Source organism: Cimex lectularius, unplaced genomic scaffold (genome assembly GCF_000648675.2).
Source record: "Cimex lectularius strain Harlan isolate CLEC.00 unplaced genomic scaffold, Clec_2.1 scaffold234, whole genome shotgun sequence".
Taxonomy (NCBI): Eukaryota; Metazoa; Arthropoda; class Insecta; order Hemiptera; family Cimicidae; genus Cimex; species Cimex lectularius.
Window position 1 is genome coordinate 262,022 of NW_019392804.1, and position 16,329 is coordinate 278,350.

The 16,329-nt window shown below is 34.4% G+C and overlaps 2 protein-coding genes across 9 annotated transcripts in view; one reads left to right on the forward strand and one right to left on the reverse strand.

Moving 5' to 3' along the window:
- Positions 1-4,177: 4,177 nt before the first annotated feature.
- On the forward strand, positions 4,178-14,630 carry LOC106664716 (ER degradation-enhancing alpha-mannosidase-like protein 1). The gene is made up of 10 exons (XM_014390670.2): positions 4,178-4,624; positions 8,008-8,184; positions 9,172-9,343; positions 9,619-9,805; positions 11,124-11,298; positions 12,092-12,212; positions 12,319-12,489; positions 13,351-13,521; positions 13,586-13,747; positions 14,476-14,630. Exons 1-10 carry the CDS (start codon positions 4,326-4,328, stop codon positions 14,569-14,571), a joined length of 1,731 nt encoding a protein of 576 aa, XP_014246156.1. The 5' UTR covers positions 4,178-4,325; the 3' UTR covers positions 14,572-14,630.
- A 652-nt stretch (positions 14,631-15,282) lies between these two features.
- LOC106664713 (TWiK family of potassium channels protein 7-like) overlaps positions 15,283-16,329 on the reverse strand; it is a 67,349-nt gene continuing 66,302 nt past the window's right edge. For all 8 annotated transcript variants that reach the window (XM_024228123.1, XM_024228120.1, XM_024228121.1 and 5 more), the window contains 2 exons: positions 15,834-15,887; positions 15,283-15,775 (listed from right to left, as the gene is read on the reverse strand). In XM_024228123.1, coding sequence (XP_024083891.1) covers positions 15,309-15,775; positions 15,834-15,887 — 521 coding nt within the window. In that variant the 3' untranslated portion in view covers positions 15,283-15,308. The remainder of the gene's footprint in view (positions 15,776-15,833; positions 15,888-16,329) is intronic.

Below are 16,329 nucleotides of genomic sequence, written 5' to 3' on the forward strand. Positions count from 1 at the left end.
GATTACTGAATCTGAAATTGTGAATGTAACCTATCCGTCATTCGCTTTCGCCATGTTTGTACCCCCTCTGCGATTGAATTATTCCAGGGAAAATAGCCCAATTTGCATATGTCACATCTGAACTACTTCTGAGATGTCAACAGTCTCATTACAGAAATTTCCTATCGACGAAAATTCCAGAGTTGACCTTGGTTAAATTACCTATAATTAATTTTCTTAATCCGTATCGAAACTTGTATTATGTGACGAGCTTATTTATCTTTTCTCTCACAATGAAATTATCTAACTATGCCAAAGATTACATACATATATATAAGCAAATTTAACTAAAGCTGGCCCAACTTTCTGTCAAAGTATTGGCTCTTTCTGGAGAAGTTCTACTTAGGATATGACAACTATATGAAATATGCCTTCACATTTCATGAGCTCAATCCGATCCTTTGAGCAGGACGAGGGAGGGAACACGAAAATCCACAGACTTTCTCATACACTACAACTCAGCCAGATCTATTACAGATTGATACTCACCGTATAGTTCATAGCTAGTTTGTGAGCTCCCATACGAGGAAGATCAAAATAGTCCTAATTGATGGTCATGATTGCAAAATGTTAATGTTCATTAACCACCTCAGAATGTCAGACATTGCATTTTTTTTTTTTTTTTTTTTTTTTTTAAATTGTGCACTAAGCAAGGTTCTGCTTCGCTGATTTCTTTGGTACTTCCAAAGTGCCAGTACTAGTACTACTGCTAGAGCATCACGTCTGCACTGAAGATTACTATAATTCAAAACCCATCTGACAGCTGACAAACCAAAACAGTGAGATTAGATGTAGATGCTGGTCTCTTTACAACCTGGGCTCTGCAACCAGTATTGTTCAAGTGTGCATCTCCATTGTTGTATAAAGCTCCTCATTAAACTTATGCTGATTAAACGTTGTCAGTTATTGGCATGCCAGTTGAGGTACTTACTGGCAATACCAGCGTCAGGGACGGGCAATAGAAGTTTATACCGAGCTAGTAACTGGCATGCAACTTGAGGTACACTCCTTGTCTAGTGCCAGCTACTGGCAGTACTCATTTACATTGTGCAAGTGGTAGTCAAAACAGCTGACAGCTGTCCTCTCCTGTTGTGACAGTTTATTTTATCACAAAAATTATGTGTGCGCAAAGACAAAATAAAAAAATCTATCCGTTTGGTTTCCTTAGTTGTGTGTGAAGAAATTTTACAGGAATTGCTACGATAGAGAAGAAAAAGGAAAAGCATGTGGGTACGAGGTTGGATGCATAAGCTATTTTAAGAGAGCTACATACCACAGATAATCAGGAATTTAAAGCAGTATACTTTTATCAGAACAATTTGAAGAGTTACTGCACTTAATAAGTCCTCTCATAACTAGATACTGGGTTGCGTACTGTTCTGCTTTAAAAAATTAACAGAACAAAAATTACAGCTAAACAGGAAACAATACTCAGTTACTTTACAAAACAGACGATCTGTTGTTCAATGAAGCAAACTTCAACAAGGCTGGACCTTGCAGTTACACAGTGCAAGCAGTGAGGTGTCAGTTCAAAAAAGTGGTGGGGGAGTGCCAGTAAATCAAACATTTTACCAGATCCCAAAGCTTTTCAAGAACTCACTCTGAGCATCACTCAGGTTATACAAATTTTTTCCATTCCCAGGGGTAAGAATCTCAGCCTGCATAAGCCTTCGCACCAATAGAGAACGTTTCACTGCCTCTTCTTCTTTTTGGCAATATCTGCACAGGCTTGTTTCTGCCACTCCAAGTCTATACATATGGGGGCTTCGGTGGCCGCAAGGTTTCGTCGTTGATATGGCGCTCATCTCTGTAAGGTAAAGGTCCCGGGTTCGAATCCAGCGGCCCTGTATTCAAACCCGACATACTTACAAATGGGCTTTTTTTTCAAAAACACCGGTACCCTGAGGGTTTTATATGACCTTTGCTGTTGCGAACCCTCATAAAAAAAAGTCTATACATATGCCTCTGGAGTCTGCAGTGTCTTATTAGCACTTAGCAGTCCTACTAATATTCTCATCAACAGAGAGACATGCACTACTCTGCAACAGGAGAAACATGCGTTTGAAAATTTTGACATTGTCAACAAACAAAGAAAATGGTATATTGGAAAAACAAAGTGCAATATCATTAATAAATTATTTGAAAAGAAAAGGGCCAAGAAGCAAACCCTGAGGAACACCAGAGGAATCAGGAAATTTCTTGAATTATCCAATTTTACAGCCAAGTAGGAGCTAAACCATTTTTGACCAGGAATACCAGATGCACACAATTTATCAATTAGAAAAGAATGCTTCACCAAATCAAATGGTTTGGAGAAATCTAGATATAAGACATCTTATACATAGACATAACATAGTCTTGGAAAAGTAACAGATTGGTGGTGGTAGAACGCCCTTACGACGCTTCTGATATGGTACAGTTTGGAGATAGGGTGATAGTTGGATATGAGAGCTTTGTTTCCTGATTTTATAACAGGAATGATGTAAAATGTTTTCCATATTTTGGGGATGGTACAGGATTAGAGCAATTTATTATCATGATTAAGGAAAACGCAAGTGAGGAATAGCAGTTTCCTAGAAAAACAGAACATAGCTGACGGAGCATGCTATGTTATTTAAATGATAAGCATGTTGAATTGTATTAGCGACTTTAGAAAATGTTATAACAGAACAGTTTGAAAGGTTCAATCTAATTAAATTTTCTGAACACCGTCTTGTACATATACAAACATCATATACATATTATAAGACTAAGTCTTTCCTCGGTGCTTCTTCTTGCACCTCTTTTGGTGTTACCGAAGTAACCTGACTTCACATTCACAAAGGATATGTTCCTACGAGTCTGGTTGTTCCTAAATGAGTCGGCATGTATATATCTCTGCTTTAGGTAGTAATTCAGAAGACAGTGGCTGGTAATGAGACCTATCATTTTTCTCAAGTCCTGCCCACTGTGAGTTCCTTTGCCTTACTTTTTGAGAGATTTATAAATCTCTTAGCTTGCCTGGTGATGATGTTAGGAATGGATACTAGGAATTGCTTACTGTACTTTCCAAGTCCCTAAGTTTAGTGCAATCGACTCGATCCTTTTTCTTAAGGAATACTATGGCATTGATTGTCATTGCTACACTTCCTTTCCCTGGTTTTCTTTGTTGGTTATGTCTCCGTTGAGCATTTGTTTCACATTTGAAGATGATAAGGGTGGCTGTTTCTTCCTCCTCATTGCAAACCCTATAAATGGGTTCATTGATGAATATACCATGTTATATAGATGATTTCTCATATGTCAGTGACTAGTCCTATCACTCTTCTGAGTTTAGCATTGGTGGCATGTATTTCAGCTTCTGGTGCTTTTGTCCAGTGCCTGTTTTTCTTTCTCAAGCCATTTTTCTAGTTCCAACTTAAGCACATACTCCAGTGCACCTAGTCATGGTTATGGTCCCATGGGTGAGAAAGCTGCCCTTTTTTAGCTAATTGGTCAGCCTATTCATTTCCTTCTAACCTTCATGTCCCAGAACCCACTTTTAAGTAATCTTGAGTTTTCCCAAACTATTAGGCACTCTAACAAATTCGGAGCTGAAAGCGTACACATTTAGTGGCTTTATAGCTGCCTGTCTGTCTGAAAATATGTAAATCTGTGGACCTTTCATATTTTTCTTTATTAACTACTGTACTCGGAGTCGTCTTGCATGGACCTCAGCTTGGAAAATGGTCGGGATTAGTCCAAGGGGATTTTCTAAGTAGTGCTTAGTAGAGATGGAGTAGTGCTGAAGTGCTTCTGTAAGTTTTAAGTTTCGGTTTAGACTAATTGCATCATGAACCTGAACCCTATTGATCTCTGTAAATAATTTAAGATCATCTGAAAACATTAAGAACACACCATGGAAAATGTGAGTGCTACCATTAAAAAATAGTAGAAAAAGCAAAGGGCAAAAGTGTGAGCCTTGGGGTGCTCCGGAAATTGCTAAAAAAAATTTGTTTCTAAATTGAGTTTATATTTTTTTAAAGTATTATAAAAAAAGATAAATTCAAATTTATAATTAATTTTATTTATTTCGGTTTTGTTCATTAAAAAAATCTTTAATAATTTTGGGGGTGTGTATTACCGTTGTCTGTGTCGGATTCATTCAAGAAATGACACTTGTGACATATGACATTTGTGACATATGGATATGACACTTGTGACTGATCCTGACAGGCTGACACAGTAACCTTCCGTATGTCGTGTTTGGTGTCGTGTCGACTTTTTTTTAAGTGTAGACGTAGTCCAGTTGAACATTTCTTTATAGTATGACAGACATCCGTAGAAACGATGCGATTTTCTCCTTACACCAATGGTTCATATTTGCGTTCACATTGTGTTTTATGAGTAAATTCAGCGGCTGCTCAGATCTCGGTATATTCAACTCGAGCTGGCCCAACTTCCTGTCAAAGTACTCGCACTTCCCGGAGAATCTACGTGTACAGATGTTGGACAAAGCGAAGGAAATGTTTTACTTCGGATACGACAACTATATGAAATATGCCTTCCCATTTGATGAGCTCAATCCGATCCTATGTGCAGGACGAGGGAGAGATCACGAAAATCCGTAGGTGACAACCTGTTGACAGATAGTCTCCAATTACTCGGTGTATGCCATCGTCAATTATGTATAATTATCCTGATAAAAGTGCACACTTATTCGAGTCATATTGGAATGTTTGTTTTTCTGTCTTATTTTATGATACTCTCATCTGTCGTTATGACTATTATCATTATGTAACCAAGTCTTAGGCTTTGTCAAATTGTCGAGTCCCTATTTGTTTAACAACTTTCTCGTACACTATGGCCTAGCCAGGATTCATCTTGACCGAATAGTCCATAGCTAGTTAGTGAGCTCCCACAGGAGGAGGATCAACTGATGATGGGCATGATGCAAAAGGTTCATTATCCACCTCAAAATATCTTAATGTCATAGAAAATGTACTTTTCTTAAAAAAAAAAAAAAAATCAGGCACTATGTAATAAGGCACTATAAAACTGCTTCGCTGATTAATTTGGGAGTTTCAAAATGGCAGTACTAGTACTACTGATAAAGCATCACAATCACCTAGGACCTAGCCACCACTGAAGATTACTAGAATTCAAAACCCATGTGACATCTGATAAACCAAAACAGTGAGAAGTGAGATATTAGATTATATTATAGTAGGAGCCTCTTTATGAACTGAGCACTGTGATCAGTATTGATCTATTGTGCATCTCCAATGTTGTCTGGAGCTCCTCATTAAAGCCTTTTACCAGATCTCAAACCTTTTTCAAGGGCAGCCTGAACAATTGTTTTATCAATAGCTTCTTCAGGAATTTTCTTTAACTGGAGAATTGCGGATCACTTTGTGTATGTCATAACAAGCCATAGTGCTCTCGGCAAAACCATTTAGTATCAACTTTAGCTTGCCTAAGTAAGTAGCTATATCTCCAATTGCATATATCCTATCTCTACTGGTTCTAAGTGTAGCCTGGTCAACGACTATGCGACTATGTTCCAATTTTAAATCCCAATTGCTTATTGGCCCCAAATTACTCCTGTGCATTTCCTTCAGGCCTGGGCTTTTCCTCTCCCAGGTGTAGGAATCTTAGCATACATAAGCCTTCACACCAACAGAGGACATGTTCTGCTGTCTTATCTTCTTCCTGGCAACATCTGCACTGTAGTTAGCAGTCCTACTATTATTTCAGTTCTAACGTACTAGATTTTGTAGTTTTGCTGTTAGTTTCTGTGATGGTCCTTTGTTGAATTTTTTACATGCCTTTGTTCTGAGTTACATTCCCATTGAACGAAGAATTTATTTTCAATCCATTTTCTGATGGATCCATGTTTCTGGCAGTTTGGTATGCCACTAAAGGGTTTAGGGCCACTGGGTGTCGTGGAACTTAACTTGTCAAATTTATTTGCCTCTTCATTGCCCCTTTGTTCTGCACGCTCAATGTTAATTTTGTTAAATTCACTAGTTTTCGTGGTCCACTTGACCAATTAATATCTTTCAATTAATAATTAATTTAATAAGTTAAATGTAGTATATCTTCACTAAAGCTCTCCGTGGACATTTCATTTGTCGCTGAGAATCAAATAGATTACACAACATTTGAAGAAATGGCAAAAATGAGGGAAAATTCAAAAGGTGGGGTTGAGATGGGAAGTTAGTGTCCGAATGGATCGAGGTCACGATAGCTCAGGTGGTAGAGCAGTGGCGTATCTAGCTGAAGGATCGTGGGTTCGAATCCCGCTTGTGACACTTGACTTTTTTATCTCAACTAAAAACCTTAACTAATTGAAAGTTAATTTTGTTGTTTTCTCCAATGTCTGAGAGGGACCTAATATATTGAGGGTAGGCATACCAAATGATTGGAAATGACCAAACTAGGGGTTCATCAACCTGCAGACCCTAGGAGGAAATGTCACCACCTACATTTTTGTTCAGTTATGATGTGCTAGTATGCCGTGCTAATTTTTCTTAGCATGGTATTTCAAGGTGGTAATAACAGTTGATTATTCATTATTTAATCAGGCTTTATGTATTTTCAATTCTGGGCGGCATGCTTGTTTAAAGACATTCCTGTCCACTACAACCAAACTATTGTGGATTGCACCAGAGTCCAAACAAAATCACTTTTACGGATTTGAACACTTTCCTAGGTTCAATTTTATTAATTTTTGTAATGCATGTCCAAAATGGTAGTACTGTATCTGGACATCGGCTTCATAAATAAAACATGATCCATGTCACTCATTCTCAGAGATGGCAGTATCTGCCGCTTTTTTTGCTTGCTTGTATTTCTAATTTTGTTTATCAACCTTATTAGGTCTGTAATAATGTAGGTGTGGCATCGTTAAGGAATTGATGTAACGACTCATCACTGTAAGGGTACAGTTACAAATGGGTTTTTTTCAAAAACACCGGCCACTACCATTTTGGGGGTTGATATGACCTCTGCTGTTGCGAACCCCATTAAAAAAAATGTAATTTTGGTTAAAAGATCGACTAAGTTTAAGCATGATAAATCTGTATGCAATTCCTGAAGCTAATTGCATAAGTTTTCTTCTGAAAAGTAAAACACATATGCACTGTATAAATACCACTTTGGAAAATCAAAAGTTCAGATTCAAAAGTATCACTAAGCTTAAATTAGAAAGTGAACAGGAGTTAATAATTTGATCTACCTCAGTTATGTTCCTTTCTATGGGGAAGTCACAGTAGATTGCTTACTTTCATAACTTTCATTTTAACAGGTTAATCAACTTTGTTTTGGCAGGATGTTAAGTTGGTGCTTGAAAAGATTTGAAAGACATTCTCCAATTTTTCTCTGTATGCCATTGTTAGTTATAATTATATCTCATAAAACCCTTATTTGATCCAGACTGGTTTTTTCCTTCAAATGTTTTTATCCATGGATCCAGACATTCTATGTTTGCATTGTATTGATTATTGATTAATTTTTTAACTTTCAGTCATTGATGTAAAAACCATACACAGTCTGTCACTTTTGCAATTTGAACAAAAGCGGAAATGTAGCCATCTCCATCATACAGGTCTGCCTTTCCATTGCAGGGTTGGTCACATGTGTTTCAACATTTTGCCATCTTTACTAAAAACCCACCAAAGATAGGCAGACCAAGATGATCGGAAACTACCACACTGCAAGTTCATCGTCTCACAAAATATCTTACAAAAACCGAAATGTAAAACCACCATCTATCTCGATCGCAATGACTCAATATCTCCCATACAGTACTATATTGTCTTAAAAAAGCCCTCAAAGTAGAATTACAAAAACAATTTCTCTATGTGGTCCATCCCCGTCGCTCTATGAGCATGCAATAATATCACAGCTAAATTAGAATTCAGCTCCTTTAAATTTGAAACACTATTTCCTAAAATATTTTTCTTCTCTTGGTCTTAGTCGATTAGCTTATAAAAATATCTGTTTCAGGACAAATATCAATATTAATGATATACTTGGTGACTATTGTCTAACACTTGTGGATGCCCTGGACACGTTAGCAGTAATTGGAAACGGCACAGAATTTAAAAGAGCTGTCTCCCTAATTTTGCAATATGTTGATTTTGATAAGGGCAGTACAGTTCAAGTTTTTGAGGTTAATATCAGGTATGTTTCTTTTCCTTTTTTTTCTTTTTTTAATGTAGAAATTAAAGGCTAGGCTAGGCTAGGCCAAAATCTTAAATATATGAATAAATAAATATGAATTTGTCTGCCTTTTGAGTCAACATTAAAGTGTTCTTTTTTAGGAACTGTTAGTTTAATTGAAAAGGTTCACTTTAATGATTTGAACATAAAATTTTTAAAATTTTGAAGTTGTTGCAATAAGAAGATGAACAGCATTTTGATAGTTACAGTCTATCACTACCTATTCTTGCTGCTTTTGTCAAAAATTGTTCTTTAGATGATAATTTATAAGAAGAATAGGAAAACTAGGAATGGTAAGTGTTGAGGAAACTCATTAAAAAACTTGACAAATTTGTTTTCTGCTGTTTATTTTATTTGTAAACGTAGTGTATTAAGAAACTTACATAAGAAAGTGATTGACCAGAGAAGTTTCAATATTACATTTTCTTGCATTATATTTATTTATGTATTTTTTTTTGGCCTGAGAGTATATTTAATGTTGTAACATTTTGTAAATAAGCAAAAAATGTTGTGTGAAATGTAACGAGTTTATGAGTGAAGTACGCAGTTAGTTAAATTAGATGTGTGTTTAATTGTAGCTTGATTGATTCCAAACACACCAGTACCACCTATTCTTACTGGTTTGTCTGATGAAGAGGGTGAAATGCTAAAACTCATAAAAAAGACATACCAGGATGATTAGAGACAACCAAGCTCCATTTTTACCATATGTAGATCTCATTATTTCACAGTTTGTTTCTTTGTTAACTTATCAGTTTAATTAAATGGTAAAAAATACATTTTGCATGTTTACATTTTGTTAAAACCTGAAATAACAAATAATGGGTTAGAATCAAAACCCTGGAAGTTTAAGAAATTGAAATAACACAGTGTTTAAATCTCATGCAGCGACAATATTTCAATAATCGGACAACTTTTTCTGAGATTTTTTGTTTAATTTGTTATAAGGTTAGTTGGTGCTTTGCTGTCTGCTCATTTGCTAATTATTGATCCAGATGAACCATTTGGCCCAATAAAACCCGACGGCTATAATGGAGAATTACTTCATTTAGCCCATGATTTAGCTTCCCGACTACTTCCTGCTTTTGAACAAAGCAAAACAGGAATTCCTTTTCCAAGGGTAAGTACGAGTCTTATAAAACGTGTGAAGTATCTTTTTTTGTGTCTTATTGATAAAACACTAGTAAGTACGCATTTCATTTGTTACATCACGTTAGAAATCTTATGTATTTTAAGCTTTTGTTCCTTAAAGTTACATGTACAAGATTAAGTGGCAATATAGTCTTCCTGATGTTGACAATAAGTAATTCATTAGAAATCTCAGAATAAATTATTATTAATAAATTTAACTTCCTGTTGAACGTAATTATCCCAATTTAAATTTTTTTTTTACAGATCAATTTAAAGGAGAGAGAACCAGACTTCAGTTTCTCCACAGAAACTTGTCCTGCGGGAGCAGGATCTTTACTTCTTGAAATGGGTATTTTAAGTAGACTTTTGGGAGACCCAGTTTTTGAGATTCATGCGAGAAGAGCTACTAAAGCGATATGGGACAGGAGGTCCAAAAGCACTGGACTTTTAGGTAGAAATGTAAATATTTTTTATATTTACAAATGTAAAGTGCATTTTATACAAATTGAACTAGGTTCCACTTCAATCACATTCAATCCGGTCAAGCTACCACCAGGCGTTCTAAACAGACGACTACTAAGATGGATGGACGCTAGGTGGCGTCAAAGTTAAAAGGTTGTTTAGAAGGATTTGGTAGTAGGTATAGTAGGGCCTATTCAGCTCTGTGTTGACTGTGTTTCCAACCAAATTCTGGCAGTATAATTTATTTATTTCAATGGTGATGTTTAACAACAGCCGTTTTTAGCCAAATGTACAAGTTCCTATACATATAAGATTCTTCACAATTAATAATTTTATTGTTATATTTTAAAAGGTTGTACGGTATTTTCCACAAGATTTTTCATTATCCACTTTAAATATCTTCAGTTCTAACTGTTGTTAGAAATGAATATGATGGTTACTGACTCTGCTTTTAAGTGTATAATTTGTTGATATTCTAAAATGCTAGCCTCTCGTGTGTACCTGGATTCAGCATTGATTACAGAATAGAAACAAAACTCACAATACGATATATGCATACAGCACCACAAACTTAGATGTCTGGTCACATTCACTCCCCCAGAGTACTCGATATTCCTCGCGGTGGGGTTAAACAATCCCTTCCTTCCATGCTAATAAATTACTTTCATTCCAGTAAATTAACATAAACACAACACACAATAGAAACATAGAAGAATAATATGGAAATAATTACTGAATTTGTAAATAATTATAATTTTTTTGCCACACATTAAGATTTTATCTATTTTAATAATATAGTTTAAAAATACATTTTATACATAATAATTTTACAGATGTGTTTAATCATTTGAAAGTATCAATACATAAGTAATAAATTTCAAGTAAATACTATGTTAATTTCATTTATATCCCTTTTTTTTCAATTTATTAAGGGTTAGTAAGTAGAAATATACACTTCGCCAATATTTTCTTAATATGTGGGTGGCCATACATAAATATTGTGTGAGTAAACAATAGATATTGCTGGTTTACCTAAACCATACCTAACCCATATACAGTCGTTGTTCTAGAAAATGCCAAAAAATATGAAAAGCTAATTTTTTTAGCAAAATTTTACTTAAGGTTATTTATGAACCTAAATATATTTTTAAAACAATAAATAAATAAACAAATTTCAGGAGTGTCTTTACAAATCTCTGCCATAATGGACATGTTAATGGATATATGTTTGTTTATATATCGCAGTGACCCCAAAGGGCATTTTAATTTTATTTAATACTTGTATACTTATTTTGTTTACATTTCAGGCAATGTAATTGATGCTAAGACGGGAAAATGGACAGGAAAATTGAGTGGGTTGGGAGCTGGCCTGGACTCATTTTTTGAATATTTATTTAAGTCGTACATAATGTTTGGCGAAAGTGAAGATTATAAAATGTTTCATTTAGCATATGAAAGCATCAAAGAACATTTAAGGAAAGGGTATGTCTTATAAAATAATTCAGATATTATTATTCACTTAAGAATTTATATATTTTAACATCTAATATTACTGGAAATAATGATAACATTTTGTATTTATTAATGAATATTGGTTGCAATTTTACTTTTGAAACTTTTTATTTTCACCATAACAATTCTTATATGATAGGTACTATACTCAGCAACTTAAAAGTATAAAAACACAATACGGGTTGCCGAAATGGTTAAGCAGACATGGCGACTCATCACTGGAAGGGTTCCTTGTTCGAATCTCGATAGCCCTGAATTCGGATAATATTCCATTCAGCCCTAACCATTGCACTAAATAAAAAACACATATGACCAAAAAGACTACTTAAGATGCTGATATACAATTGACTGACAAAACAAGCAATAGACAATAATTGTTTAATACAAATTGTGGGGTAGGATTAAACAAAGTTAAATTAAAAACAAAATTCATAATAAGAAAAGAATAAAAAATAATTTAAAAACTCACTACAAGAGCATTATGATGATAAGACATGATCAATCTTCATTCGTCCAAACTTTACAAACATCAACACATCTCACAACTTATAACATTCATGCTTGTAGTTTCTTTTACCTTTTTTTAAATTTAACATTCTGAAATCTCATGATATGATGTAATTAAATGTAGAATTGACTGAAATAGTTATTTATTACCGGATGTTCCAGTTAAGTGTACTCTGGTCTAGAAACTCACGTTGAATAAAATTATGTTATATTGACATTCTTTCCCATAACGTATAATTCTTGACACTATTTTTAGACGACCAAAGTGCAATTCTGGAACAGGAAATCATCCATTTTTTGTAAATGTTAATATGGATTCAGCGTCTATTTATTCAACATGGATTGATTCCATGCAGGCATCATTTGCTGGTCTTCAGGCAAGAACTTACTCTTTATTTGTAGAAATCTTTACAACAAATCGTATTTGATTATGTCTTAAACTACCAGAGACATGTAATTTATAATTTTTACCAATTTTTTTAGGTCCTTCATGGTGATGTTAATGAAGCTATTTGTACACACGCTTTATACTATGTGATATGGAAAAAATATGGTGTATTGCCGGAAAGGTGGAATTGGCAGTTTTTAATGCCTCAAGTTCCTTTTTATCCTCTTAGACCAGAATTGATTGAATCCACATATATGCTATATCAGGTATACACAATAATTTAATTAGAAATACATAAATAGCAAGTATTTTTTATTTTTTTATTCCATTTTTTATTAGCCATTACATATTTGGTTATAATGATCTATGTTCACCTGGATGGTAATATGTAGTTAGTTTTTACTGAATTTTATGTTTAGTCCTCATATGATTTCATTTAATCAATTTCTGCAATTTTTGGAACTGGTATATGAAAACTTGGTAGGTCCAGCTTGTAGCTTACCACTTGTTGAATCCTTTGCCCATGCTGATGAGGCTTCCTCTTTGCCCGCTCCAGCTCTGAACAAAGCCCGAAAATGAGCCAGCACAACATCCACACCTTCTCCGGGCCTTAACTTAATTTCTTGGTTACAGTACATTCTTTCTTATTTACAAACCATTTACTAGGTGGAGTACTCCATCAGCCTTTAGCTAACCTAATTGGGGGGGGGGGGGGTCAATGTGGTGCTCAGCGTTTTTCCACAGGTCCTCTCACACAACAATAAATTCATTCACTCTCAACACACGCTAGGGATACAAAGCTATCAGAGCTATATCTAATAAAACTGCCATGTAAACCCCTATTTCCTCCAAAAAATCCAGGGATCCAAATACTCACTGCTGGGCTTAAGCACGATTCTCATATTGGGTGAAATCTCTTCACACTTTTTATATGTAGCGAAGGAATGGTACCCTTCAATTATTTTGCAAGGCTTTAGTAAATGGGTCAAGGTGCAGAAAATAAAAAAAAAAGAAGTCCTGGTGGTACTCTTCAATTAAAACAATTAAAATCCAAGCTGAATACATACACGGGCTTTGGCACACATAAACAAGAAAATACATTTGTTCAAATTTATACTTTATTGCAGGCAACAAAAAATCCTTTTTATTTGCATGTCGGCAAAGATATTTTACAAAGCTTAAACAAATATACAAGGACTAAATGTGGATTTGCTACAGTTCATAGCGTGAATGACATGAGCTTAGAAGATAGAATGGAGAGTTTTTTCTTAAGTGAAACAACTAAATATCTCATTTTGGTTTGTAAAAAATAAATGTTATACTATATACTGTTTGTATTCATATTGATTTCACATTTTCCAGTTGTTTGACAAAGAAAACATTATTAACAAATATTTAGGGAAATATATCTTCAGTACAGAAGGTCATATATTTCCTTTGGATCTTAATAAAAGGTTTTTTAAAAATCCAGTAAATAATAAATCTCATTCTCCACTATCGTCTTTCAACATCAAGGAGCCATCAGTAAGTTACTATGTCATACTATTGAGTTATTTACTTTGATTTCTTTGTAGCATCTTTATTTGGTTTTTAGAACATTTATTCATTAATATTAACAAATGGTTGTTTATTTTTCTTAGTTTTTATTATATTAATTACATTTAACTGGGATATAAGTAAGTTTTAAAAGATTTACAGTAGAGGGCGTTTCTAGTATTAAATTGCTTCGTACCAAAACCTAATCACCTTCAGTTATGTCAACTTGTGTGCCGACGAAATGAACTGTGGGAAGGTTTACTTTTCTGCTTTCATTTGAAGAAAAAAAAAAAAAACAGGCTAAAATCATATCTAACCGATTGCTACTTCGAGTGAGGTGTGGCAATGAGTTCTCAGAAGTCGGACAAATATAAGCCGGCATCCCTCAAGGCAGCATTATTTGTCCCTTCCTTTATATCATTTATACTGCTGACCTACTTATAAACCCTAATGCCATTACACCACTTATGCAGGAGATACTCCAATTTTCTCCTGTAACTCAAATCCTATTTAAGCTACACATCCAAGAACACCTTGAGCTTATCGAAAACTGGTACAAAAAGTGGAGTACAACACTGAATGAAGAAAATTTACTTGGTGCACTTTCACAAAAAACTAGTCTTGCCCTCCACATTATAAGGGAGAAAAAGTTGAAGATGTAAATCTAAGGTTTTTAATAATTTATTTATTACTGAACTTTATTTATTTCATTGCAGTGTGAAAGAGTTGGCAAAGAGCATCTCCACAATTTACCACTCAGGAGGGATTTATGGCTGCAACTCAATAATTTTTTGGGCGTCAAAGATGAATGACATTTAATAGATCGAAAAGACTGTTGTTATATTGCTGTTAATAAAATATTGTTAAACGATTTTGACTTTTCGACAACCCTTGGATCTAAAATGATTTTGTACTTCAAAGTGGCTGAGCGGTTAGGGCGTCCGACTTGTATTCCATCCAACTGCCACACTAGCAGTTCTGGGTTCAAATCCCAGCTGCCCATGGCTTTTTAATTGATTAGTAAGAAAAATGTATTGTAAAGTGGTTTGACCACTTGTCCTAGTAGTTAAGAATAGTTGGATGTCAAGCTGTATTGCAGGAATTACTTGGACTTTAAAGCACTGAAACACAAATTGACAAAGTGTCATAATTCATTCTATTTTCACTCAATTTGGTCTTTCTTTTTGATTTGATGATTATTATCATTCTCAAAGTTAATTCCTATGGCCAATTCTAAGTCTGGTGAAAATGGTTCCTCTTCATCGGGGCTACCTAACCATTACGCCCTTAATACTCTTGCACAAAGATGAGGTCTTCCTTTTTAGCAGGGCCGGAATGCATTTTTTTTTTTTTAAATTAAACAGGACATGGATGTTATAAAATAAATTTATGGTTATTTTAGCTGCCTATTTTTTGTATTTACATTATTTTTGTGTTTTATGAAATATATACCTTAACACATGAATAAACTTTTTTTTTACATTTTAATGGGAAAAATAATTTTAGTTCCAAAGTAAGAAACTTTATTTTAAAATAATTATAAAACCTTTCATTCTCCATAATATTCAGTTGTAGATTCATCTTTTATTATTCCCAAGTGTCTTCCTATTGCTTTAACATTGTTTATAACTTCTTCTTGCACCAAATTAAAACTCATTGCCAACAACGCAATTCCAAATAGCAAATACAACGAGCACAATGCTATGCCGATTTCCCCGTTCTTCTTATTGACTTTTTGTGCCGGAACAAAGTCTCCAAATCCAATTGTCGTTAACGTAATGAAACAGAAGTATGCAGAATCTCCATAGTTCCAATCTTCCCAATCGGAAAATAAAAATGCACCACCTATGATATAACTCACGACTAAGAAAACACAGAGCCATATAGGAACTGGCCTAACTTGTGGTTGAACATCTTCACCAAACTCGGAAGCACTTGTTCCTTTGCTTTTACTTGATTTTGTTGAAGCAGAATTCATTCTGGTGATATGTCCTCCTGGATCTTGGCCCCTTTTAACTAAGAGTAAAATTTTGTTTTTAATGTTTTTTTTTTTTTTAACTTATAATACTATTACCTGAACTTCCACCTCGCTCAAGCGGCCCAGGTGTAGCCACAACAATTGCTTGTTCTAAAAACAAAAACCACAATTTCTAACTCTTGATATATTAGCAAAATACGACAATTGCTATAAAACATTTAGTTATATACAGTATCAAACCGCAAGAAAACTATTAGTTTGGAATAAAAGTACATTGCGTATCCTTAAAACTAATAATGAAGGAAGTTACTTATCATATTTTTTTAAAATGATTTTTATATTACTAGGTTACCAGAAAAGTTCGTGCGGTTTTTCACTGTAAATCATAAACTATATTTTTTCTCATGGCTACAAAACTGATAATTAGAGTGTGCTTATTGTATGAATTTAAGCTGGGCACTAGGGTGGCCGAGGCATCTCATAAAACTTGCACTATGTTTAGTAATAAAATAATTAGATGCACAGCTTAAAAAGATTCAACAAGTATAAAAAAGTACTCCACCAAACAAAAAGCTGGTTTTCGGTCAATGGG

Excerpts from the sequence above, each read along its gene's own strand:
- LOC106664716 (XM_014390670.2), top strand. The coding sequence starts at position 4,326 with ATGACAGACATCCGTAGAAACGATGCGATTTTCTCCTTACACCAATGG. Across the intron at positions 4,625-8,007 it reads GGGAGAGATCACGAAAATCC|GACAAATATCAATATTAATG; the intron begins GTAGGTGACAAC and ends TATCTGTTTCAG. Across the intron at positions 12,490-13,350 it reads CCACATATATGCTATATCAG|GCAACAAAAAATCCTTTTTA; the intron begins GTATACACAATA and ends ACTTTATTGCAG.